The 25,854-nt window shown below is 41.5% G+C and overlaps 1 protein-coding gene across 1 annotated transcript in view; it reads right to left on the bottom strand.

The window, feature by feature from the left end:
* LOC126473666 (protein virilizer) overlaps positions 1-25,854 on the bottom strand; it is a 104,789-nt gene that overhangs the window by 46,200 nt on the left and 32,735 nt on the right. Inside the window, exons 4-9 of the mRNA XM_050100899.1 lie at positions 21,716-21,940; positions 19,678-19,836; positions 16,926-18,419; positions 16,685-16,737; positions 16,097-16,309; positions 15,281-16,010 (exon numbers count right to left, since the gene is read on the bottom strand). Coding sequence (XP_049956856.1) covers positions 15,281-16,010; positions 16,097-16,309; positions 16,685-16,737; positions 16,926-18,419; positions 19,678-19,836; positions 21,716-21,940 — 2,874 coding nt within the window. The remainder of the gene's footprint in view (positions 1-15,280; positions 16,011-16,096; positions 16,310-16,684; positions 16,738-16,925; positions 18,420-19,677; positions 19,837-21,715; positions 21,941-25,854) is intronic.

Genomic DNA, 25,854 nt, shown 5'->3' with positions numbered 1-25,854 from the left:
CCCCAAAATAATTTGCTTCTCCAAAGAACACCCTCAATTTTGCATTTCTAAATGTAACAAAACAATCTGTATTTGGTTTGGACAGTGATTTTTTTAAAAATATTATTCATCTGACTGTCAACTAACAGCCAGTTGACAATTGAATTCCTGGGGACAGGTCCTATCTCCAGTTATCAAACAACTGAGGAACAGAAATATTTTAGCCACGCATTTCTCAGGTTTTATGTTTCTTTTAATTGCTATGTTCATGTGCCCTGCTTCCTTCATATTCAATTTTTGACCAATCTTTTCACTTTCTTTGTGTCCTTTCAATAAGAGTTATGTTATGTTCACTGGGGACCTAGAAACGACAGAGAGGCTCCGTCCCCGCTCCAGCCGCAGTGGTCCGCAACCCCACTATAACTACCGTAGTCCACTTCACCCCTCTGCCGCCCCACACCGAACTCAGGGTTATTGTGTGGTTCGGCCCCCGGTGGAACCCCCTCCCCCACCGCCCCCCCCCCCCCCCTCCCCAGGGAATGTCTCACACCAGACGAGTGTAACCTCTATGTTTGCGTGGTAGAGTAATGGTGGTGTACGTGTACGTGGAGAACTTGTTTGTGCAGCAATCGCCAACATAGTGTAGCTGAGGCAGAATAAAGGGAACCAGCCCGCAGTTGCCGAGGCAGATGGAAAACCGCCTAAAAATCATTCACAGACTGGCCGGCTCACTGGACCTCGACACAAATCCGCCGGGCGGATTCGTGCTGGGGACCGGCGGTCCTTCCCACCCGGAAAGCTGTGTGTTAGACTGCACGGCCAACCGGGTGGTCAATAACAGTTAGTCCAAATCTTCTTTGTATTCTGTCAGGAGAGAAGTTTTGTTGCCTAACTGACATAAATATTATATCAATTTCTGTAAGTGCCCTCCGCCACACACCATTGGGTGGCTTGCGGAGTATAAATGTAAATATAGAAGTATGTCTGTATTACCCAGGCCTGCACATTCCTTGATTGCTTCAAATATGCTGGAGTGCATGGCGAATATGGTGTAGCCCTGAACTGTGCCCTTTCTGACCCTGAGTTACATAACACTCCCCTGTGGCATTCCTGACAATATCTTTGTCTCTCTACTGAACACTCGCCATCCAAGACAATACACTAGGTTCTACTACTTAACAAGTCTTCGAGCCACACACAAATTTCAACTACATTATGCCTGTCAACATTTCTGAACCTAGTGTACAAAAATTTCTGTTACCTCAGCAATTTCCGAGTATTGTTATTAAACCTCAGTGGGTCTTTTCTGCCCTTAATCCACTTACTTGTCACATATTTGTCCACAGTGATAATAACAAACAGCTTAAACTTTGCCCATAACTCCTCCATGTCCATCATACTGGAACTAAATGATATCCACTCACAGTCCAAGTAGGATTTTAAGAACTGCTTATTTGATTTTTGTATCATAAGAACACTCCCAGCCTCTTGATGGATTTGTTAACTTCAACAAGCATTGTGGCGATGACGACATCATGATCACTAATCCCTAACTCTATATTGAATCTGTCGAAAGGGTCAGGCCTGTTTGTAGCTGTGAGGTAAAATTATTTCCACTGAGTGTGGACTGTCGAACTAGTTACCCACAACAGATTTTGGAGTAAGCATTCACAACTACTTTGCAAGCCTGTCAGTCTGTAGCACCTGCAACAAATTCATAAACATCCCATATATGGGTTAAAAGTCGCCACCAACCAATACTGCATAATCTGGGAACTTTGTTGCTACTGACAAGGGACCCCATCGCACCGCCCTCAGATTTAGTGGGAAGATGGCACAGTGGATAGCTAGCCCGTCAAAAACTGAACACAGATCAAGCACAAAAACAGGAATAAGGTGTCTTGAAAGGTGAAAAAAAAAGCAAAATAAAAACAGCGAATGGTCCAAGCTTAATAAGTGCAATACTGAGTGAGACCGAACAGCCGCAGTGTCATGGTTAAGTGGTCACGGTGTCAGACTGTAAACCAGACGAGACGTGTTTAAAACTCCCTCACGCCATTTATTTTATTTTATTTTTCACAACATTATGAACTGTCCGTCTGGTTATTGAAATGTTTGTCCTCTTTCTGTAGTCTTGGCATTTGTCAAACTATACATTGGTTATAGAATATGAGTCATGAGGTAAGAATATGTTACCGTCGCAAGTAAATGTGATGAATAGTGAGAGCAGGCAAGATACCACTTACACGTTTCACAGAAATGAAAACGACAAATAAACGGCTGTGAACTATGTTACAACAAGGGAATTCAAAAGTCAAAACTTCCAAAACATTAAAAACATAAGTTTTGACAGAGCACAAAGATGCTATGTGATTGTGAAACTGTTGTGTTAATTTGTTGCAGGTTATGTGACAAACTACTGTTTTCATCATTTTCTTGGGAGTGATCACATTTACATTCATATGAACACCTAAATCAGGCAAGGAGGCATATCTCATTCACTTACCAGGCATACAAATTTTGTGCATTGATAAGAGATTCCTATCACATGAAACACATACTGTCGCTAATGCTGTGTGTGACACACCAGATGTGTTTTCCAGTGGAGGATTAGGTTGACTTGTCACCAAACGTTTGCAGTTCCCATTCGAAAGCCACTTCCTTTCGGCAGCTATTGGAATAGTTTAACAGAATCCACTGTCATTACATGTCCCTACCTTACACCTCGCTGTTGCAAACGGATATTACACCATGCCACAGACTCAGATTTGAATACAGCGAACAGGGGTGCAGGGGTGGGTGGGTGGGTGGGTGGGTGGGTGGTGGTGGTTGTGGTTGTGTGTGTGTGGGGGGGGGGGGGAGGAGGAACGGTATGAGGGGGGTTTGAACACAGCTCACCTGCTTCACTGTCCAATACCGTGACCATTTATCCACGACACCATTTCACTTTCAGGCTGCTCAATATTGCACTCCTTGTCCTTGGACCGTTCCGCTCCCTGCTTCTATTTATTTAGTTATTTTCCACAGTTAGTAGACCTTCTTCCTGTTTTCATGCTTGACCTGCATTCAGTTTTTGACGGGCTATCCACTGGGTCACCTTACCACTAAATTTGAGGGGGGTGCGATGAGGAGTTTCCCTTGTGAGCATAGGCATTCTTTGAATTATTCTACACTGAGGTGACATACCTCTCAGTATCATTCTGGATCCCCTTTTGCCCAGCACAGTGCATTGGTGTGGACTCAAGAAGTCATTAGAAGTCCCCTGCAGAAATATTAAACCTTGCTGCCTCTATAGCTGTCCATAATTGTGAAAATGCTGCTGGTGCAGGATTTTGTGCATTAACTGATCACTCGATTATGTCCTATAAATGTCTGATGAGATTCATGTCAGGCGATCAGGAAGGCATAATCATTCTCTCAAATTGTTCAGAATGTTCTTCCGACCCGTCGCGAACAACTGTGAGCCGATTACATGGTGCACTGTCACCCATAAAAATTCCTCCATTGCTTGGGAACATGAAGTCCACGAATGGCTGCAAACGGTCTCCAAATAGACAAACATAACCAATTCCAGTCAATGATTGGTTAAGTTGGACCAGAGGACCCAGTCCATGGCATATAAACACAGCCCACACCATTATGGAGCCATCACTAGCTTGACAGTTCCTTGCTGACAATGAACCATGGCTTTGTAGGATCTGTGCCACACTCAAAGCCTACCATCTGCTCTGCCTACCATCTGCTCTTACCAACTAAAATTAGAACTAATCTGACAATGCCCCAGTTTTCCAGTCATCTAGGGCCAACCTGTATGATCATGAGCCCAGGAGAAGTGCTGCAAGCAGTATCATGTAGTTAGCAACAGCACTCGTGTCGGTCACCTGCTGCTATAGCCCGTTAATGACAAATTTCGCCGCAGTGACCTAATGGATACATTCGTGGTACATCCCATACTGATTTCTGTGGTTATTTCACGCAGTGTCACTTGTCTGTCAACACTAACACCTTTACGCAAATGTCACTGCCCTCAACCGTTAAGTGAAAGTCGTCGTCCACTGCGTTGTCCGCGGTAAGAAGTATTGCCCGAAATCTGGAATTCTCGGCACACTCTCAACACTGTAGATCTCGGAATATTGAATTCTCTATTGTCTAGCTACAACTACCATTCCACATTCAGTCTGTTAATTTCCACTGTGCTGCCATAATCAGGTTGGACATCTTTTCACACGAATCACCGGAGTAAAAATGACGGCTCCACCAATGCTCTGCCCTTTTGTACCTTGTGTATGGAAAGTACTGCCATCTGTGTATGTGCATATTGCTATCCCATGACTTTTTGTCCTTCACTGTATGGACAATTGGCAGATGGCAGCACAACTGTACCAGCAAAGGTGAACCTACTGACAGCAAGTGCACCACAAAACTGTCCACAACGGTGTTACGTCATTTGTGTTAGGCACAACAGTGTTACGTCATTTGTGTTAGGCAAGCTCATTTATTGGTGTTGGAGGAACAAGTGTTGAACACTGTCGAATATGACACCACAGTCAGCACCAGACCAGTACCACGGGGTAAGTCAGATGACTGTGTGGAACATTCTCCAAGGCAACTGCCACTATCTATATCATTTACAATGGGAGCAGACCTTATCACCTACAGACTTACCTCCATGGCAATAGTTTTGTCACTGAGGTGCAGTATCAGCAACTTCTGCAACACCCACTTATAGGCTACGGAGAATCCGTGGCAGCACTGAACCACTGGCATCAGTTTAGCCTCAATGTGTAGGGAGAGATCATTGGCAGCTGCCTCACGGGACTGGTCATCCTTCCACAACACCTTACAGACGAGACATAGCCGTACCTCCACACGTGACCCTGCCTCTCCTGCCCTGCTGGGAGATGTGCATTTAGTGGTATGAAGGGTAGTGTGGTTACTACGTGATTGTGCTCCAGTTCATTTTCACATTTCCGTGTGGAGGTATCTTGTCGTCAACCTGAGCAGATGGCTCAGATGAAGTTGTCCAGTCGTGTGGCCTGCCCAGTCACCAGACCTCAAGTATTTGGATCTCTAACTGTGGGCACACCTGAAAGGAGTCAAGCATGAGGAGCCCACCTTGCCTCTTCAGACACTGGACCAATGAATTCATGCCATCTGTGATGCCATGAGGCTGCAGGATGGCATATTCGAGCCTGTGCATCAGTCATTGCTGCGTTATGTTTACACACGCTTATAGGCCCACGGTGGCCATTTCTTGTCTAAAAGTGGTCTCATTATATCACATTGTGCACTGTATTGTACGGGCTTGATGAATTAATAAATACCCTATTGCATGGACACTGTGCATTTCTGGCCATATGTACACAATGACCTTTTTCGCTCCTTATCTTCTCAGGAGTCATTTCCTCCATTCTGTCCCCAGTTAGCAAAGAGACAAAAAAGGGGAGGGTTGCTAACATAAGTCATGACCATGAAGGTGGCAGGATGTGAGGATATTTTGGAGAGCTACTTCCCATCTCCAGAGCTCAAGGAAACTAGTATTGGGTGGGACGATCCAAATGGCCCATGTGATGCAGCAGACACTTGAGGTCTCTCTAAGTTGTGCTATATGCTCAGTCAGTTTTGTGGTGGTCATTCCTATATAAAAAGCCATCTGTTGAAGACATGTTACATGTTTCCAGAATGAGATTTTCACTCTGCAGCGGAGTGTGCGCTGATATGAAACTTCCTGGAAGATTAAAACTGCGTGCCTGACCGAGACTCAAACTCGGGACCTTTGCCTTTCGCTGTGAGTACCGGGCGTGAGTCGTGCTTCGGTAGCTCAGTTGGTAGAGCACTTGCCAGCGAAAGGCAAAGGTCCCGAGTTCGAGTATCGGTCAGGCACACAGTTTTAATCTGCCAGGAAATTTCATGTTACATGTTGCTCAGAGTTTGGTGTTGTATGATTTACCAGTGATGAGCTTAGTTTGGACAAGAAGAGAATAGAAGCTTTCGAAATTTGGTGCTACAGAAGAATGTTGAAGATTAGGTGGGTAGATCACGTAACTAATGAGGAGGTATTGAATAGGATTGGGGAGAAGAGAAGTTTGTGGCACAACTTGATTAGAAGAAGGGATCGGTTGGTAGGACGTGTCCTGAGGCATCAAGGGATCACAAATTTAGCATTGGAGGGCAGCGTGGAGGGTAAAAATCGTAAAGGGAGACCAAGAGATGAATACACTAAGCAGATTCAGAAGGATGTAGGTTGCAGTAGGTACTGGGAGATGAAGGAGCTTGCACAGGATAGATTAGCACGAAGAGCTGCATCAAACCAGTCTCAGGACTGAAGACCACAACAACAACAACGAGCTTAGAGTAAGTGGTAGAGGGTGGGTGCATGGGGCATTTACAGTGAGAAAGATTGCGGGGATAGTAACTTTCAGATACGGTTAATAGTCTCAAAATGTCACATGGTTTGACTAGGATATTATGGAGGTTGGGAGGCAGAAGGTGGCAGTAGGTGGTGTGGGAAAGATGTCAGGTAGGGATGATCTCTTCTCATGACTTGAATTGAGGAAGTCATAATCTTGGTGAAATACTGTATTGATTCATTCATGGTCTGAGTGGTGCTGGATGAAAAGGGATACCATTCTCATTTTTTTTTTTTTAGAGTTGGGAGCCGTGCTTGTTGGGAGGTGAAAGAGATACACTGTCTGAATTGGTTTGTGGACAACCTCTGTGGGATAGCTGAGGGAGTGGAATGCTTGGAGAGGTCGGTGGTACAGTTGTTGGGGTATGTGGAGTTGGACCAAGTATGTTAGCCACAGGTGGCTAGGTTGTATGGAAAGGAATATGTAGTGTGGAAAGGGTAATGGCTGTCAAAATGGATGTACTATTGGCACAGTCCAAGCTACCACTTGGCATGGTAGCTGATGATAGTAGCAGAATCGACAGTAATAGCTAGACATAGTATGACTTTCAGCCCATATTCACTTGCTTCATCTAGCATAATTACAATGTTGTGTATACCAGAATTATTGTTTGTCACTGTGTTACTTTTAATGTGTTGAATTCTGTTTCATGTATCATAATCAAGGACATTTTTTTAAATAATTAAAAAATGAATGCTATCAGTCCATCAGTATTAACTCCGACCATCTTGTACATAAAAGGAGACCAATTTCATGTAGCCCAGCATGTAAAATTATGATTAACAGCATCAAACGCTATGATGTGGAAAAGCAGTGGAAAAAAGTCTACACCCATTTTCATAGTCATGGAAAAAGAGCTGCTACGTACACTGGAGTAAAGCCTATCCAGTATGCAAATGCTGATTAAATTTAGCAAGACTCACACTGATGAGCCTCCAGAAACACCAAGAAATAGGAGGTTAGTTTCTACTATTCTACTTCCCTACAATATAGCCATCAGCTGCACCTGAACTACTGTGATTGGTGTGTTTGATTAAACGCAGCTATATACTGCATTGAATATTTTATATTTTCTTTTTTATTTTGAAATAGTCACTGTATAACATATGGCCAGTTTTTAAGCAATTTTCTTTTCTTTTCTTGATAGGACAAGTGGCAGAGTTGGAACACAAACTGATTACTTAAAAAATTGTATCTTTGGGATAAAAACAGAAACTTTTATTTAGTGCAGAAAGTAGATTCCCAGCATAAAAAACTGCTGCCAGATTTACAGAATAGGGTAGTATGGATTTAGGGTGATACCTCTCTTAGGAGAATTTTCATGTCAGTTTACAGTATAACTGTGGTTGCAGCATTGGACTTCATGTGGGAAAGGCTCAAAACAAGAGATCAATGTCATTTGAACATGAGGACATTGTGGAATACTGATCTCAGTGTCTTATACACACGAAAATCATTACAAAAGTGGGAAATTAAATATTTTACCTTGATGAATCTTGGCTCAACGGTATTTGAATATGTGGCAGATGTTGGCAAAATGAAGACATAACTGGTGTGACAGTTTGGGGAAGTGCCTCCAAAAGATAAATAGTTGTGACTATCAGGTCAAAAACTGGCTTCATAAGGGAAGCTCAGTTCAAGTTCTTTAGCAAATTGACCCAAAAAGATTACTATGGCCAGATTAACGCAGCCAATTTTGAAAAATGGTTTAGAGAGCTGGTGTAACCAAGTCTGCCTCCATTCCATTACTGTATGACGCAGTGCATCCTATCATAGGAGGCAGCTCCAAAAACTTCCCACATATTAAAATTTAAAGGTGGTAGTAATCAATTTGCTATGAAAGAGAAACATCCAGTGTGACAATAGCATCATAAAAGGAAGCTCCTTGATGTTTTATTTGACTCAATAAACACCCTGATAAGTGCTATGCTGTCAACACACTGACCACAAGTGAAGGTAAGCCAGTGATTCAATTGCCACTATACAAATGGAGCCTGAATGCAGTGGAACTTGTGTTGGTGGAAGTAAAAAGGATCTTTAGGGCACATAATGTAACTGGAGATAGGTCTCCAGAAAACCTCCAAAAAATTTACAGATTTTTCCTTTCTGTCAATCGCTGGAGAGGTTCTGAGCAGACTACTATCAGAAAGTAGAGGAACTAAAGAGAGAGTATTGAGTGGATCATGGTGTGCACTGAGAAAACCTCTGTTCCCACAGACCAACACCTTCAGCCTATTACTTGCAACTTATCTTCCTATGTAAGAGACACCAACCATTTCCTCCACTGACTCTCCATAGTTCCTGTTCTTTTGCCAAACGATGCACTGCTAGTCACTACTCATGCCACCTCTCTTTACACCAACATTCCTAATGTACATGGTCTTGCTTCTATCGATCATTACCTTTCCCAATGCCTGACAGTTTTCAAACCTACAACCTCATACCTAATCAGCATGATCAATTATATCCTCAGCCACAAGTACTTCACCTTTGAATGCATCACCTAAAAACAATCATTCACGGGCCATCTACAGAAATCCCTCCTAACCACCCAGAATCCCAAACCTGGTTGAGATTCACTGATGATGTCTTTGTGATGTGGATCATAGTTGAGGACAACTTATCCACATTTCTTCAGAACCTCAACACCTTCTTCCCCATTCACTTTGACTGTTCCCCCCTCAACCAACAAGCCACTTTTCTCAATGTTGACTTCCATCACTGAGGCCTTCATAAACTGAAATTATCCCCCCAACCCTGTACAGAAACAGATCTCCCATGCCTTATCTCTCTACTCATCTGCCATCTCTCAAAGTCCCACCATCCTGCCACAAAGGGGTATTCCCCTCGTGGCTCAGATCCACCCAGAGTTGGAGCAGCTGAATACCATTTTCCACCAGGGTTTTGACTACCCCTCATCATGCTCTGAAGTGAAGAACACCCTACTCACTATCCTTCCCACATCTCCCACAGTAGTATTCCATTGTCCACCGAACCTACATAATATCCTCGTCCATCCCTACTCCAGCCCTACACCCAACCCCTTGCCTGTAATAGACCTAGATGCAATACCTGTTCCACATATATCCTCCCACCACCACCTACTGCAATCCAGTCACAAGCACAATCTACCTCGGCAAAGGAAGTGCTATCTGTGAGAGCAGTCATGTGCTCTACAAGCTAAGTTGTAACCGGTGTGTTGGATTCTAGGTGGGCATGACAACGGCCAAGCTGTCTGTCCACACAAATAGCCATTGCTGAACTGTGGCCAAGAGAGAGCTGGACCACCCTGCTGCTGAGAACACTGTCCAAAACAATGTTCTTCACTTCAATGATTGCTTCACAGCCTGAGCCATCTGGATCCTTCCCACCAACACCAGCTTTTCCGAACTGCACGGTCGGGAACTCTCCCTGCAATATATCCTACGTTCTCTTAACCCCCCTGGCTTCATCCTGCGTTAGTCAGTGTCCTTCACCCACCTATCCCCTTCCCTGCTCCAACTCCGTCACTACACAGTCTTCTATTCAACCAACATACCCAGAGTCTCTTTAACTTCTCTTTCTCCACTCGCTTCCCCCCAGCCCCAACCCCCATCAACCTCCTAACTGTACCTTGCTGCCCTACCATGTCCCCAACACATTCCTGTATGCTGCCATAAGCAGCACTTTACCGCCCCCCACCTGTACCCTGCTACCCCTTCCTCTCCATGTCCCAAGACTCCTCCATACCCCCAGCATCCAGACTGCTTCTCTCAGCATGCGCAGTTGCCCACAGTCTGGCCTTGATGGCCAAAGACAGTGGTCATGTGGGTTTGAGATGTGCTTGCATGAATGTGTGTGTGATGACTACTTTAGAAAATCACTTATTGGTCAAAAGCTTACTCATTTAGCAATCTTTCTGTTACACTTGCGTGTGGATCAACATCAACACTATATGATGAGTAGAACTCTGCCCTTTTCCTAATATTGTCATTATTCCATCCTGAATTTTCTGCTGTTTGATTTCAACCTTAATTGCATGTAACATCGAAGCAATCACTATCTCTGTATATCTACTTTCATAAACAATGTCAGAGGACACGCTAAACTTAGAGGTGCTTTCTGCAAACAAATTCATGCTAGGTTGGCAATTAGGAAAAGCTATCACTGCCAGCTGAGTATCTATTTGCATTGATTCTGCTAAGTCTAATCAGCTACCATGAAAAGAGCCTTCTTGGATTATGTGAACATTACTGGTTTAAATGGACTGAGGTTAGGATTTGAGCTTGAATTAGATGGACGTCAATGTCAAGGGAGTGCATTCACATTTGGGAAAGGACCAGGTGAATTTATGTTGAGAAGTGAGTTAAACTGTTGCAGAAATTGGAGCAATCCTTCTTCACCATTTTATTACATGATAAGTAACCAAAATAAAATGAATACTTTATTAATCAATCATCATACATCCTTTACAGTGGACGATGGCCATTATAGTTCAGGCATAGCGGTCATGAAAAGAACTTTGTGTCTAGGGGCAATAAGCCTCAGTTTCCCTGAGGCCACTGACCACAAAGAGTGATATCTGTTAGAGCAATGTACACATAGTAGCACAAATGATGGGGTGATCTGCAGTAGCAAAAGCAGCATACCATGTGATGCACTAGCTAATTGCGTTATTTTACCACATCTGTCTGTAGCATGTGCTTCAACATGGATGTTTGTTAGTGTAGTTATGGCAAGGCTGTTCATTATGGTTGTGATGATGTGAACAGGTAAGTATTACGTTTACAAGCAATGGTTGTACAAAAATTTTCAAGAGAAAATTAGAAGCACAAACGGTGTTCCTATATGGCACACACCTCAGTGTTGCCAGTTGGAAGGAAAGAGAATAGCAGAAATGTGTTATGAGAGGCAGACAGACAGAGGGTACAGCCATTGACACACAGTGTTCTGTGTCAGTTGCATCATGCACATGCTTTCTAATTTTCACACCTCTCTAATGTCGTGTGAACACCACCTTTCGACTATGGTATAGTGGAAGAAGGTTGCACAGAATGACACAATTATGAAGCATGGTATGGTGCTCAGATAAGCAAATGTGGACTTGGTGACCACTTAGGTTTATCCAAGTGTTTTGTGGAAGCAGTGAATTTCATTGATGTGATGGACGGGGATGATTTTCTGATTTGCTTTTTGACTGTTAGTTCTGAGTATTTCAAAACAAAAGCAGGCTTTAATGAAAACATTTTAGACAATATAGTGTTTCATCCACAGTGAAAACAGTCTTAATTCTCATATTTTCTGTATCGACATCATGATTCAAAAAACAAGACATAAAATTCTTGTGTAAGCATAGTAATTCCCCTATCTACATAGTAAGGATCAGTGCAAAACAAAACTGTTTCAAGAAAATCAAGAGGATCTGTTACACTGGCATGCTCGATGCCTCAAAGTGGAACTGTCTGAACCATAGTGAGAGCTGTGTACCATGACACTTTGCCCCAACACCTGGCAACCAAAATTCAACAACCAGGAAAATAAATTATGCTTTCAGTGCACCAGATGTTCAGAAAATATTTTTCAAAGATTAAACACTGCAACAGTAGCAAGAGGAAAGAGTGTTTTGAGAGATTCCTTTGGCACATGTTTCATTTGAAAATGATAAGTATATAAATTTATCATAAAAATAGGTAAACTCGTAGTTCTCACTTAAATAAAAATGGATAGTTGCACCAGTAACCTTTGAAGAGAAGCATGGCTTATAATGTTGTGATATTTGTTCTTCAGGAGTGTCAAGACATAAGGCAAGACTGACAAATTTTTCCACGACAACTGCTAACAGTGGGGTGTGCTCCACACAGGGACACTGTTTCTGTCAATGAATCTCTCTTGAAAATTTATGCAGGTTGTTCCAGAAATGTTGCACCAAATTTCTAGGGGAGATGGGGGCACATAATAAAAGATTGAAAATTGCAGAGCAACCCACAGCCACAAACGTTGTCATATGCCACTACGTGGTGCTATACACAAGAGTACTGGAGGGGAACACTGCTAATTGGTTCTGCACACGAGATTACTGGAGGGGAACATGAGGATTTCCTCGTTTGAGTATTAGCCAGCATAGGAGCAACTTGGAACAGTATACGAACAGTGAGCTTTCGGACATGCACTTAATATATGAAATAGCTGAGTGCAATGGATGGAGCTGCTGGACAGATTTATCGAAAATGATTCCCAGACAGGTATCAACTGCACCACAGTTTGCTTGTGCATCTGCATCGAAATTTTTGCAAGTAAGAGTAATTTAGCAGTGGCACAGCTAGTGAGGGCAGGCCACAAATGTTGCCTTGGATACCGTGGAGACTAATCCTAGCAGCAGCATACATGCCATTGCCTGGGACTCGGGAATGTCTCGGAGCAGTGTCCAGTGTGTTTTGAAGGCAGAGTCTGTACAAGTCTTTGATCTCCAAAGGGAGCAGTTATTGTACACTGTTGACCATCCTGTACATGTGTATTTTGCACTGCAGTTTCTGCAACAAAGTCTTGGTATGTGTATTTCCCAGCTTATGTGTTGTTCACTGATGAGGCCACATTCTCACTAGGGATGCCATAATCAATCACCACAATAAGCATTTGTGGGCACCACAAAACCCCCACAGTGTGCAGTACCACGTGGCACAACATAGCTTTAAAGTTAACTTGCAGACGGGTTTGGTCGGCGAGTGCTTAGTCGGGGCGTACCTTTTACCATCCCACTTGACCACAGCAAATCATTAGAATGTTCTAAAACAGGTTCTTCCTTACCTGCTCAAAAATGTTCTACCAAATGTGGGAAGTGGCATGTGGTTCTAACGTGAACGGGCACTTGCTTCATTTGGCCTGGTTGTTTGTAGGCATTTTAACAGCTCAGTCCCACATCAAAGGACAAGGTATATTGAACCGGTTCCCTGGCTCCCATGCTCACCAGATTTCTCAAGCCTTGATTTCTTTCTCTGGGGAGCCACGAAATCATTCATGCATCACGATCCTGTGAAGCCTGAAATGAATCTCGCCACAAGAATCATCTGCACGGCTGCTACACTCGAAGAAACACCTGGTGTGTTCGAGCATGTCCAGCCGACAGTGCTCCGTCAATGTCAGGCATTCGTGGTGTCCTGTTGTAACGGTAAAGCTGTATTCATGTCGTACACCATGGGTACACATTTTGTCCAATAAATCACTCCCATTTCCTTTCTGGACCTTTGCTATGACTTACCTTGACATTTGCAACCATGGGTTGCTATGCAGTTCTCAATCCTTACGATGTGCCCTATTTCTCCTAGGAGTTTGTCACAACATTTCTGTGACACCCTGTATGTTAAGTATTTTATTCTTGTTAACCTAATGATTGTTGTTTGCTTCACATCTACCATAATCGACATTGCAGTGAACAAACAGCATTAACCATACCTACACTAACATGCACACACTTTTGTTCTCACACAGAGATCTGTTTGTTATAATAGCATAGGTTGCTGCAATATCATGCTGATCAACAAGTGAAGTACTTGGAAATCAGTTGAGTTTTACAGTGTCAATAACACGCTGGTTTAATTGCACATCGCAATTTAATAAAGAAGACTAGGAGAAAAACTTTGCAGAATTGCCAAGTGCAGGGGTTTGGAAAAAATTCTAATGTTTCTTAATCACACTTCAACTGAAGGGGTACGAACAGCATCAGCAATCAGAAAGTAACTTTGATGTGTAACATCCTCTTGACATTGAAGTACTAGTGACATAGCACGACTTCAGGTTGCTCATGGGTGAGTGGGCAAAATGGTCACATCCTCTTTGAAAGAACCAACTCAGCAAGAAAACTGCTTAAATTGCCCTCTAGATGGCTAGGTTACAGGATCATAAATCCAGTCTTCCTTAATACTGTGGAATTATTGCACCGAGATTTAGAGACACAAACATACAATTGTCAATCCATCTGTGAATGAAAAAACGAAGATTACTGTTTCATAGTGGTTGTGTGTGTATGTGTGTGTGAATCTATGAAGTTTTTTGTCTGTAAATAAATGGAAGCATAAGTTATTTCGAATGGAGATATACAATGTGAAGGAGGTAGAAGCCCGTGAGATAAGCAGTGCACTATTCAACAGGTCACAGTTACAAAATGCTAAGATATTATTTGAGAAAATAATATCAGATGACGATGGAAAAACAAAACATAGGAGAAAGATGTAATTATGAAGAAACAAATGGAGAGCAAAGGAAAGGTACAAAGATTATTTACAAAAATCAAGGAATGGCTAATTATGAAGATAACTGCAACACTAGATAAGAAGAACTGCATACGTGACGGTGAGTCTGGTGCTTCCTCTCAAAAATACCAATACAACGTGAATATGAAACAGCACTCTCAGAATAAACATTAAAGACGTTGTTCAAATAGACACCTATACCAATTTGATTTCTGATTGAAGCTTCTTTTTTTTATCCACCCTTCTGTAAAGATATTTAGTGTCACAATAGAAACATTGTATATACCAAAGTCACAGCATCCCTTCTTAATGACATAAAACTCGTTGATGCTATAGCTGCTTCAGTGATATAGGTTGATTTAAGTTTGCTATATTTGCACAGGAACAAAAGGCTTACAGGTTGTGTCACCAATCAAGTTGAAACAGTTCAGTACCTGAGGGCGGAACTCTGAAGCTAAGTGTTGAATTTCACTTTTTGCAAGGTTTTCCCTACCGCAACTTTTGTCACTTTTGCAGCTTTTTCCCTTTTTCTCTCCAGTCCCCACTGAAGGGATCTACACTTCTACAGAATTAGTGTCATCTTTTACAGAAAACTTTAGCAAGAAGGAGTATCTTAACTTGAAAATTACAAAGTTTACTTTCCAAACATTTGAAAACTATACACACCTGTGGATCCGTTTCATCGACAATCTCTTCGTCACTAAGAATGGGCTCAAATGGTTCCACATCAACATGGGGTTCATCAGCAGGAAAAGGTGAACCTGTGGGTGTTTCTGTTCTTCCACCAGATGCAGCAGCAGGCAGGCTGGAAGCTGGAGCAATTACACTGATGGGGTTAACCATGGCAGTTGAGGCAGTGGCGGAACCACTATCAGCACCTGTAGGGATAGCGGCGGCAGAAGGAGGAGTAACGGTAACTGGAGGAGGAGTAGGATGAGATGTTGGGCTGCCCGTTGCAGGAACCACCGTAAGCTTCACAGGTGAAGCAGCTGCAGGAGCTGGAATCACAGGTATGAGAACTGGAACAGGGTTCTGCATAGGTGGAGTTACAGGTCGAACTTTCAAGTTCACCACGGATGTTACTGCTGATGGAGGTGTCTCCGAGCCCTGTTTCACTGAGGCATCCACTTCTGGTAAAACATCACAAGACGCTTCGCCGGGCACGGCCGAGCTGCCGAGTTCCACGACAGGTCCAGTTCCGTTCTCGTTCTCCGACGGTTCCACCTTGACAGTAACTGCAGATGACTCAGCTTCCATATCTGCTTCTGTTTCCGGTATCTCCCCTTCCGATATGGACTCCACATCGCCAGGAGAAAGAGAGTCAAACTTCTGCTGAGCTCCAGAAGACAGGGTCGGTGAACTCACTTCTGTAATAGGACCAGTGTAACCTATTGGCCTAACCACACAATCCTATACTGAAGTATTTAAATTACTAACCCTCACCCTTGTTTGTTAACACCAAAGGTAAGAAATTTTCTGTACCTTCTATTTAACAACCCACACACAATATGCACAACACTATTTATTACTGGAATTTTAACACGGTAAACAACAATAACCAAAACATCAAGAGAGATATGAAAACAAGACTGCATTTCATAGTAATGTAGTTGCAAGACTGGAATAAAATGATACGACACTCTCTCAGGCACCAGTACGTTATCATTTTTCACATTTCTCCCCACATATGTTTCACTACAGGAATTGTATCACCTGTAGCTCCACAATGTAACTTTAAATCACATATACAGCAAATCGGTATGCTGTTATACTTTTAACTACAACCACACATGTTTTATCACTCGACTTCACACATCTGCCCGGAAAATGATCTTTGATCACTAGTTACAGAGGCACTATACTGATGCACTTCATGCTTATCACTGACTGTACAAAGCAAACGCAACTCTATATGTAAGATTGTAGAAGATTCCTGTACCTCTGACTGCATGAAATACTGTGAAAATGATTATTTCTAATTTCATGCCAATGAAACATTGATTTATTATAAATCTGACACTTCTGGCAGCATTAAAAATGAGAAATGTATCAAAGTAGAAAAAGGCTTACACAGTTTTATCATTTGCTGTAACTCCTTGTTTTGGTAAATTAATATCATGGCTCTACAACATAAAACAGGTAACAGAAAAAATACACAGGAATAAGGACACTAAATTTCTGAATATTGTATGTTTTAATTGTGTGACAGCATTCAGAAGCATAAGAATCCAACTTGTCAGCCTAGGAACAGAGTGACAATTAGAGAGTAAATAATAACATGAAATGTACCTGCAGTAAGTCATGTTCTGACTGTGTCTCTGTTTCTGAGTCTGAATATTATTCCAAGCAGCTGCGAGCAGCTGAGGAGCCAGAATTTTTGCTGCAGCTTCCGCAACTTGAGATGGAGCAACAACATGATGCATCTGTCTGCGTTAAGAACACTGACGATCAAGTCAACAACAAAGAAAGTACCTTTCTTCACTTCGCTGATGACCTCATTTCTGCTGGGTGATAGGGGCAGCCACCTTTGCTGTGTCACAGATGGCGGAGTCCTATCGTCAGCACTCGGCAACTGTTGTTGCTGCAGCTGCAGCTGCTGCTGCTGCTGCTGCTGCTGCTGTGTCGGCGGCGGCTGCTGTGGCGGTGGCTGCTGTGGCGGAGGCTGAGGTTGAGGCTGAGTTGGTATCGGTTGTGGTTGCTGCTGGAGCTGCAACTGTGGTTGCTGTGGCAACGGCTGTGGCTGCAGTTGCAGTTGCACTTGCTGAAGTGGCTGCAGTGGTGCAGGGGGACTACGCGGCCTCTTGGGAGAACGTAAGGCGACAGCAGCAATGGCGGGGGCCTGTGGAGGGGGCGAACGTGGCCTCTTCCTAGTGTCCGGCACAGCGGCAGGCACGGGTAAGGGTTCGGGCTGTACGACCGCCGGGGAAGCGTCCCACGGCTGCTGCGGCAGCCGCCTTTGCTGTCTGGGCTCTGTATGGGGATGATGGGGTGGAACTGGTGTCAAGTACGGGTGATGCAGTTCTGGCTGTGGCTCGGTGACAACATTCGAACCACTAACCCACGGTGCAGGTGCTTGCTCTGTCGTGAGAGCTGGGCGTTCACGGCGACCCCAGCCGGGTGCTGCTCCTGCCCAGTCACGATCCCGGTCCCTGTCGCGGTCCCTGTCGCGGTCCCTATCCCTGTCCCTGTCCCTGTCTCGATCTCGTTCTCTTGAAACCTCTCTGTACTCCCGAGCACTACTCGTACTGCGTTCCCTGTCGTCCCTTATTCGGTTTCTATCGTCCCAATCGGGTTCCCGATCCCTGAAGTCCCTGTCTCTGTCCCTGTCCCTATCCCTATCTCTGTCCCTGTCTCTATCCCTGTCCCTGTCCCTGTCCCTGTCTCTATCCCTGTCTCTACTTCTGTCCCTACTCCTGTCTCTACTCCTGTCTCTATCCCTATCTCTGTCCCTGTCCCTGTCCCTATCTCTATCCCGATGCCTGTCCCTGTCTCGATCCCTCTCTCTTTCACGCTCTCTCTCTCTTTCACGATCACGGTCCCTTTCACGCTCCCGTTCTCTTTCTCTATCCCGGTCTCTATCTCTGTCCCGGTCTCTATCTCTATCCCTGTCTCTCTCTCTATCCCTTTCTCGTTCTCTGTCCCTGTCACGATCGCGATCTCTCTCTCTTTCCTTCCCCCGGTCCCTCTCCCAAGGTAACTTTTCATCTACACCACCACTATCCCACGGTAATGGCTCCCCATCGTATGGTGGTAGTGGTCTGGGGTCTTTGGGAGGTTCGTACTGTTCTGGCTGATGAAGAGGTGCCTGAAAATAACAAAAAAATAATCTGTTGGCATACAAATCATGATACACCGATAGGCATTTGAGACTCATTCACAATACATACATATAATTTGAAATGAGAATAACAGTTAAAATACTACTGTGATCAAAAGAACTGAATCACCTTCTGAAAGTGTGTCGCAAACTAAGTTATAGCATAAACTTTGAGAGCAGAGACCGTAGTCATAGTGAAATAGCACAAATAAGCATAACGAGCTGTTCTATAGAGCTTGTGAACTTCCAACAGTCTATCATTTTTTGATGCCAGAAGAGTAATAATTCAGTTTCACAACTTTCAACACTCCTACTAATCATATTAAATCAACTGTTTCCATCGTCGTAGGAAAATGTGAACTAGACAATATGTTCAAAACTTAGAAGAGTGTACACACACATCATTTTTCAATCCCCAAAGACTATAGACAGCTGAAGCTCTTAACTTCATGTCAAAATCTACTGTGTGCAATTTCTGAAAATTAACTTAAACAGGTATGTAAAAGAGCTAAGATTTTCTGGTCATAGTATATCAAAGATCACATATAATTTATGTAAATGATGAGAGAAAACTGTCGAACAATCAATGATTATGGAGTAAAAATAAACAAAGAAAGCAATTTTGTCTGACAAAGGAAAAAAAAAATCTTACAAACACGCAACATACTTGTCTGTACTGCAGACATCAATTTTTTCAAGAGCTTGACTTAGTTTCAATCTCTCCCTGTATTCTCTAGAACAACTACAACAACAACAACAACAGTAATAATAATAAGAATAATAATACAATTATTACTTTAAAAAGTCAACATAGAAAATTCTCCTCTTTCAATTTTGCCAAGGACATGAATTAAACGCCACATATACCATATAGTATAATGGGATACTTTCACAGCTCTAGATGGTTACACAATATTGGACTTGTGAAGAATGTGTACACTGGGTGACAACAATGCATGTCTTTTTAAGTGCAGCAATACACATGAACATTGTCAAACTCGAAACTTTAAGGATTGATCCTCACATCATCATTTGAGGCACTTTTATAACATTTCTTTTCTTGTGGTGAAAATTTTGAGATCAGCCTGCAACATTTATGCTACACCACAGTATCTATTTTGTATACATAAAGCTTTGAAATCACCAATTCTTAATATAAACTATAATTTTTGGTCAATAAATACTTTCTCAGTTTTTATGTAAATGTGGGCTTTTCAAAAAAGAAATAAATCAAACCGTGGCTTACACGAGGCTGCTGTGGCCACTCTTCTCTATACGGGTGTGGGGGATAGTCTGGTGCTGGATGGTACTGCTCAGTTGAATAACTGTTGGTGTACGGATCTGGTGGAGGAATACTTGTCTCCACCATGTACCCTCTGTCGACAGGTGGTGCAATGTCTGACACCTACAAGAAAATAATTCTCATACAATTTTCAACACAACAACTGTCTACAAATACAAATTAATTTTGTATGTCTTGAAAGTGCACAGCAAGAAAGGCAAAAATTAGTAGCTAGTACTTTGTTTTGACAGTATGCAACAACAGATGGAAGAGCTTAACTTTTATGAGTGCCACCTCATGACAAGAAACATTGAGTTTACTCTTATTCATCAGTCACTTAATCCCACAACATATAAAAATGTTGGGACAGAATGGAAAGAAACCTGTCTTTAAAAGATGATTTAAATTCTTCTCTGTGTTGTACCAAGTTGGTGTATAAAGTATAATATACTGCCTGTTAACATTTGATAATGCACTAATTCACAGAATAATGTAGGTAGAGAGGTAAAAATTGATACACATGTTTGAAATGATGTGAGATTTTACTGAACACCAAAAACAAGTGCAATAACTGGCCAACAGATGGCACTGAACAGCTACACGTCAGTGATGCTGCCCGAGAATCGCGCATAAAATGAGAGGGAGTCACTTCATCCCTAGCCTGACTGATAAACACATGCTGGAAGGTACAACTTTTAAGCAGGATGGCGCTCCACCCCATATAGCTATAAGTTTGAAAGATCTCTTGTGCACATTGTTTGATGAGGATCGTATGCTGGACCGCCACTTCTGTCATGACTGGCCTCCCAGGTTCCCATACCTCAATCTGTGTAATTGTTGGTTGTGGGACTATTTGAAGTCACAAACCTACCGCCACCGTCTGACCTCATTATGGATGACATGACTTCATTATGGATGATAAGACAACATCCGAAGGTAGTTTCTCACCATACTTACTGATATGCCACACAGTGCTGTTCACAGCATTGTCTCTCGACAATAGGTATTGTTGAAGATTGACGGGCCAACTCGTTGAGCATTTGTTATAAAGAACATCGTCCTTTCTAAACATCAACTGATATGGTAATTATTGCTTTCGTATCATATGAAGCACCATTATTGGTCATTTTGTTAACTCTGTTTTGGTTTCAATAAAATCTCATGTCATTGCAAGTATGTGTATCAATTTTTTTTTCTCTATCCACATTATTTCGTAAAGTACTGGGTTTTTAAATGTTAACAGACTTTGTACCCTGCACATAAACTACAAATCCGGCTGTATTAAAATGGTTTTCCTCGAGTCACACGCTTAAAACATAAATACACATAAAAGTTGAGGAAATGTGCAAGCCTTCAGAGACAGTGGCTCGTCCTTCTGGCAGAAGGGTTGAAGGGGAAGGATTAAGGATGAAGCAAAAGTACTAGCGAGGTTTACAAAATGGGGACAGTTATGGAAAGTTGTCCAGAACCCCAGTCAGGGAAGACCTACCAAACAGAATGAGACGGAAAGACTAACCTGGGGTTCTGGGTGAATTTTCCATTACCCTCCCCATTTTCTAAACCTTGCCAATTATTTTCCTTCGTCCCTCTTCCTTCCCCTTCAAACGTTCTGCCAGAAGAAGGAGCCACTGGTTCTGAAAGGTTGTACATTTCCTTAACTTTCATGTGTTTTCTCCTGCTGACACTTATTAAGTAGATTCTTGTATCTATCCAGTTACATCATAGTATTTTATATAATGATGTAGCACAATACCCAGAATAATTATAATCACCTTGTCACCAGCTGCAGAACCCTATGTAGTTGTGTCTGTCTGTGTAAGTTTTATACCATTTTCAATAATCAGAATTAACAATAATAAAAAAAAATCACTCACTGTCATTCATTCATTCATTCATTCACACGTATACACCCTTCCCACGACACACCCACACTACCCATTCATGTAAGCACACACACACGGCGCGTGCTCACTACTACTTACTTTTAACCCCATTTACTCACCTGGGCATGCTGTTGAACCCACTCTGCTGTTGCACTGCTGGCAGTTATAGTTTCTGAAGGAACTCTAGGATCGGGACAGGGAACTGACGGGGGAACAGGCAATGGGCCCATAACAGTAGGGGCTGGAGGAACCACCGGTTCCTGTACTGACTTTGTGAGAACTCCATATACGGCCAATGTGATGGTTGTGTACCAGCCTCGTAACACCAGACCATCTGTTGGAATCTGAACAGAATCAGAACAGATTTTAAGTGATATACCAACATGACTTCACAAAATGTATTATGACAGTCACTCAGACTTATAAATAATTTGTCAATTATAGCTCACTAAAGCGAAAGGAAGAAGTGGGGATGGAGAAATCAACAAGTAAAATACTGTTATATATGACTATCAACAGAATGACAGCACATCAAATGTCTAACAAGGGGGTTTTATGGACTGCTCTGACTTTTATGATTTACTTCATATTTATGGGGTCAGAAGTTCACTGCCCGGACATCAGTTTATTAAAGCAGAAAAACGAAATTCTGAAAAAAAAAACCTCGAGAGAATCAGCTCTGAAGATTACAGGATCTCTGAGTGCCTTTAAGTACAAAAACTATATGAGCTGATTAGTAGTTTTGTTAGGATATGAGTGCACAGCATAACAATTTGAACCTTTCTAGCAACAGTGCTTTTTAATAATAGTAACTTCTTTTCTATTTTGAATTACTGGTTTTATGAAGATGAATTAAAATTTTGTACACACAAGTGAAAAGCATTATTGTTAAATGAAAAATTACATCAATAATACTATTCAATTTTTAGAAATAAAAAGAGTATTTTGTTACCTATTTGATGTTTCAAATTTTTTATCACAGTTTAAATTTTGTGAATACTAACATTATTTTTATTAAAAATTATGCACTCATATTAGATAATTAACATTTCCATTACCTGAAAAATATGAATCCGCTACGCACTCAACTACAGGTGGCTATGTTAATAAGCTCTAACAATTTTGCACTTAACAACGCTCGGAAATCTCCTAATCTTCAAAAGTGTTTCTACTGCGATTTTTTCAGAACTGCATTTTAATGCTTTAGGAAATTGATGTTTGGCCAATGACCTTCAAGTACAATAAGTGAGAAGAAAATTGAAACACACACACTCATGCAGTCAAGGTACAGGACTGTTCTGGGGAAACGTAACATGCCACCTATGGTCACCTCAAGACCTTATCCCCAGAACATAATAATTTCATGTGATTCGTTGTATGCCAGCATTATCTCTTAAGAATTTTGGTAAATACAGTCTTCACATTCACCATAATTAACAACTTGTATTGTTCATTCAAAAATTTTATGCTATCCAAAATGTACCTCAGTTTTGCACAGATGTATGCTGCAGTGAATTACCTTTGTTAACAATTCATTGCTTTTGTGCAGAATCGTGGTTTGGTGAGGGTTTTGGTACTCGGTTCCTATTTCAGTTAGGAACATGGAGCAAAACGTGTTTGGTTTAGCCTGGACCAGCGGCCATTTGTATAGCCGTTCGAACATCTGACATACAGTATATTAAGCAAAATTTGAACAATAAACTGGAGCTGACACCGAGGCAAATGGAGCGAAATGGTTAATTCCTTTTGCAAAAGATTTCAATTAGGTTGAAATGAATGCTTAGCTAATGGCACCCTTTTTATGTGCCTGTTGGGATTTTACATGCGAAAACAGTCGGCACTGTTCATAATTTATGTGCAAAAACAGTCATTCTTAAATGATTCTGGGCTGGAGTGGCGCTGATGGTTTAAATTTGGTCCATTGGTGTATCGGACATTTGTCTAAGATAAGTTTTAACCATTTGAATAAATCTTGTTTCATTTGGATTTTATGTGCAAAAAACACGTATTTCTGGTAGGTTTTTGAAGCGTGCCAATTCCACACTTTTAAACTTCAGACAGTCAAATGGATCAAGCTAAAACAATTTTTTTTTATCCAATAACCTTTAACCATTGTCGAGATGCAAGGGTTTACAGTCAACCTAAATATACATGCAAAATTCATTCTTAAGCAAACTGAATGTGTGGAAACAGTTTAAAAGTTAGTCAAATAAATAAAAAATGCATTCTTGCGATAAAACTGAAAACTCCCTTTCAAAAACCTAGCTTCATTTGCATTTTACATGCAGAAAACATGTTTGTTGAGAGTTTTTCTCTATTTCAAAACTGTAGGTATCATTTCAAATTTTGCAAGAAGGTAGACAAATACATGTAACTGATGGTCATTCTGTTGTTTTGTAAACATGGTTCAAAAGACAATGCAAAAACTTATATTGCATCAGTTGTAGCCCAAGTTAAACAAAAAATGACATTGGCTGCCAGGCTATGGCTATCTAATATCAAAATTTTGGTAGAGTAAAAATTGGAAACTACAATGAAAAATGCTACTATCATAGCACAAAAGAAGGGGAGTATGTCCTGGGCAAAGTTGGGGATGTAAAAGAAGGGAACTAGCTTTTGGACTTATCTGGCACCTCCAAAGGCATTTACATCAAAACATTCTTGACATATTTGCACTTTTATTGCAATTTGACCCTACATCCCCAGGCAGTGAGCTCTCTTAAAACTTACCCCTTGTTTCGTGTACGGTGAGGGGTGCGAGAACAAACAAATATAAATTTATGTACTTTTCGAGTATGGGATGCATCTACAATAGGAAGTATACAACAGTGGGAGTGCATCTATACTAGAAAGTATCCCACAGCAAACTAAACTTAAGTGACATGTAATGTCATATTGCACGACATGACAAATACCATGTTGGATGACAAATGGCGTGTGTCACATTATACGACATGACATCGTGCATCTATAATAGAAAGTATCCCACAGCAAACTAAACTTAAGTGACATGTAATGTCATATTGCATGACATGAAAAATACCATGTTGGATGACAAATGGCGTGTGTCACATTACACAACATGACATCATGGATCATGTTACTTTACTTGACAGGATGCATTACATTACTTGACATGGGTGCTAATACTAACAATTAAAAAAGTGTGAATATGTAAAGATGTTTTGATTTAAACATCTTTGAAGCAGCCAGATAAATCAAGAGCTAGTTCCCTTCATTTACATTCCTACTGCCCACGATATATTTGCCTTTTGTATGCTACCATATGAGAATTTTTAATTCTGGTTAATACTATATCCACATTTAATTTATATTAAGTAGTTTTCACACATTAGACAAAAAATTAATCATTCCTAGGAGGCATCCTGTTAATATTATGTAACACTGCCTCTATGCTTGATAATGGCCTCAATTCACCGAGAATGAGTGTCCACAAGCATTTTCAGCTATAGGTAGCTGAAGCCACTCACTGATGATTAGACCCCATAGAACTACCAACTTAAAACGATGTTCATTGTTACATGTCACCTGACACGCCAAATAGTTCCATACATTTTCTATGGGATTAAGATCAGTGATTTAGTAGGGCAGTCCAGGTGCAATAGAGTGGCTGAGTGTTCATCAAACAAGGAACATATGAGTACAGTCCTGTAAAAGTGGCTATTGTTACCTTGGAAAATGGGAGTGTCCACAGCATACTCATCATGAAGATGTGGAAGACAGGACAACACATGGTCACAAAGATATTACCTGTCTGTATTCCCATAAGTTCTTTGAACAATAAGAGATATTTTCAAAAGACAGGAAAATCAGGGTTTAACATCCTCTTAAGGGAGAAACTATTACAGACTGGGCACAAGCTCAATTTGAGAAAGTAATCAGCAATTTTTTTCCCAATCTTATTGGGATTTAATGTCCACTTTAAAATTTGAGTTTACACAGAGATATTAATCAAGCCTTTAACATGTATAGGTATTCTCTTACAGTCATTCTTTCAGACAAATTAATTAAAGCAAATTTCTGGAACATGATGAAAAATAGAGTAAATGGTAGTTACTTAATTGTACTGTACATTTGCAAGAGTGGTACACTGCAGCAGGACTCACTATAGGACAAAATGTTACGAATGACATACCATGAGAATACTCTGAATAGAAAATAGTAAAATCAGCAGATAGGGGGGTACATCGATTGTGGGTATCATTAAGGAAATGACAAGAATAATTTATGCCATGCT

The sequence above is a fragment of the Schistocerca serialis genome, chromosome 4, assembly GCF_023864345.2.
Source record: "Schistocerca serialis cubense isolate TAMUIC-IGC-003099 chromosome 4, iqSchSeri2.2, whole genome shotgun sequence".
Lineage (NCBI taxonomy): Eukaryota > Metazoa > Arthropoda > Insecta > Orthoptera > Acrididae > Schistocerca > Schistocerca serialis.
Note: the sequence above shows the minus strand (reverse complement) of the source record. Positions and strands in the feature narration are given on the sequence as shown.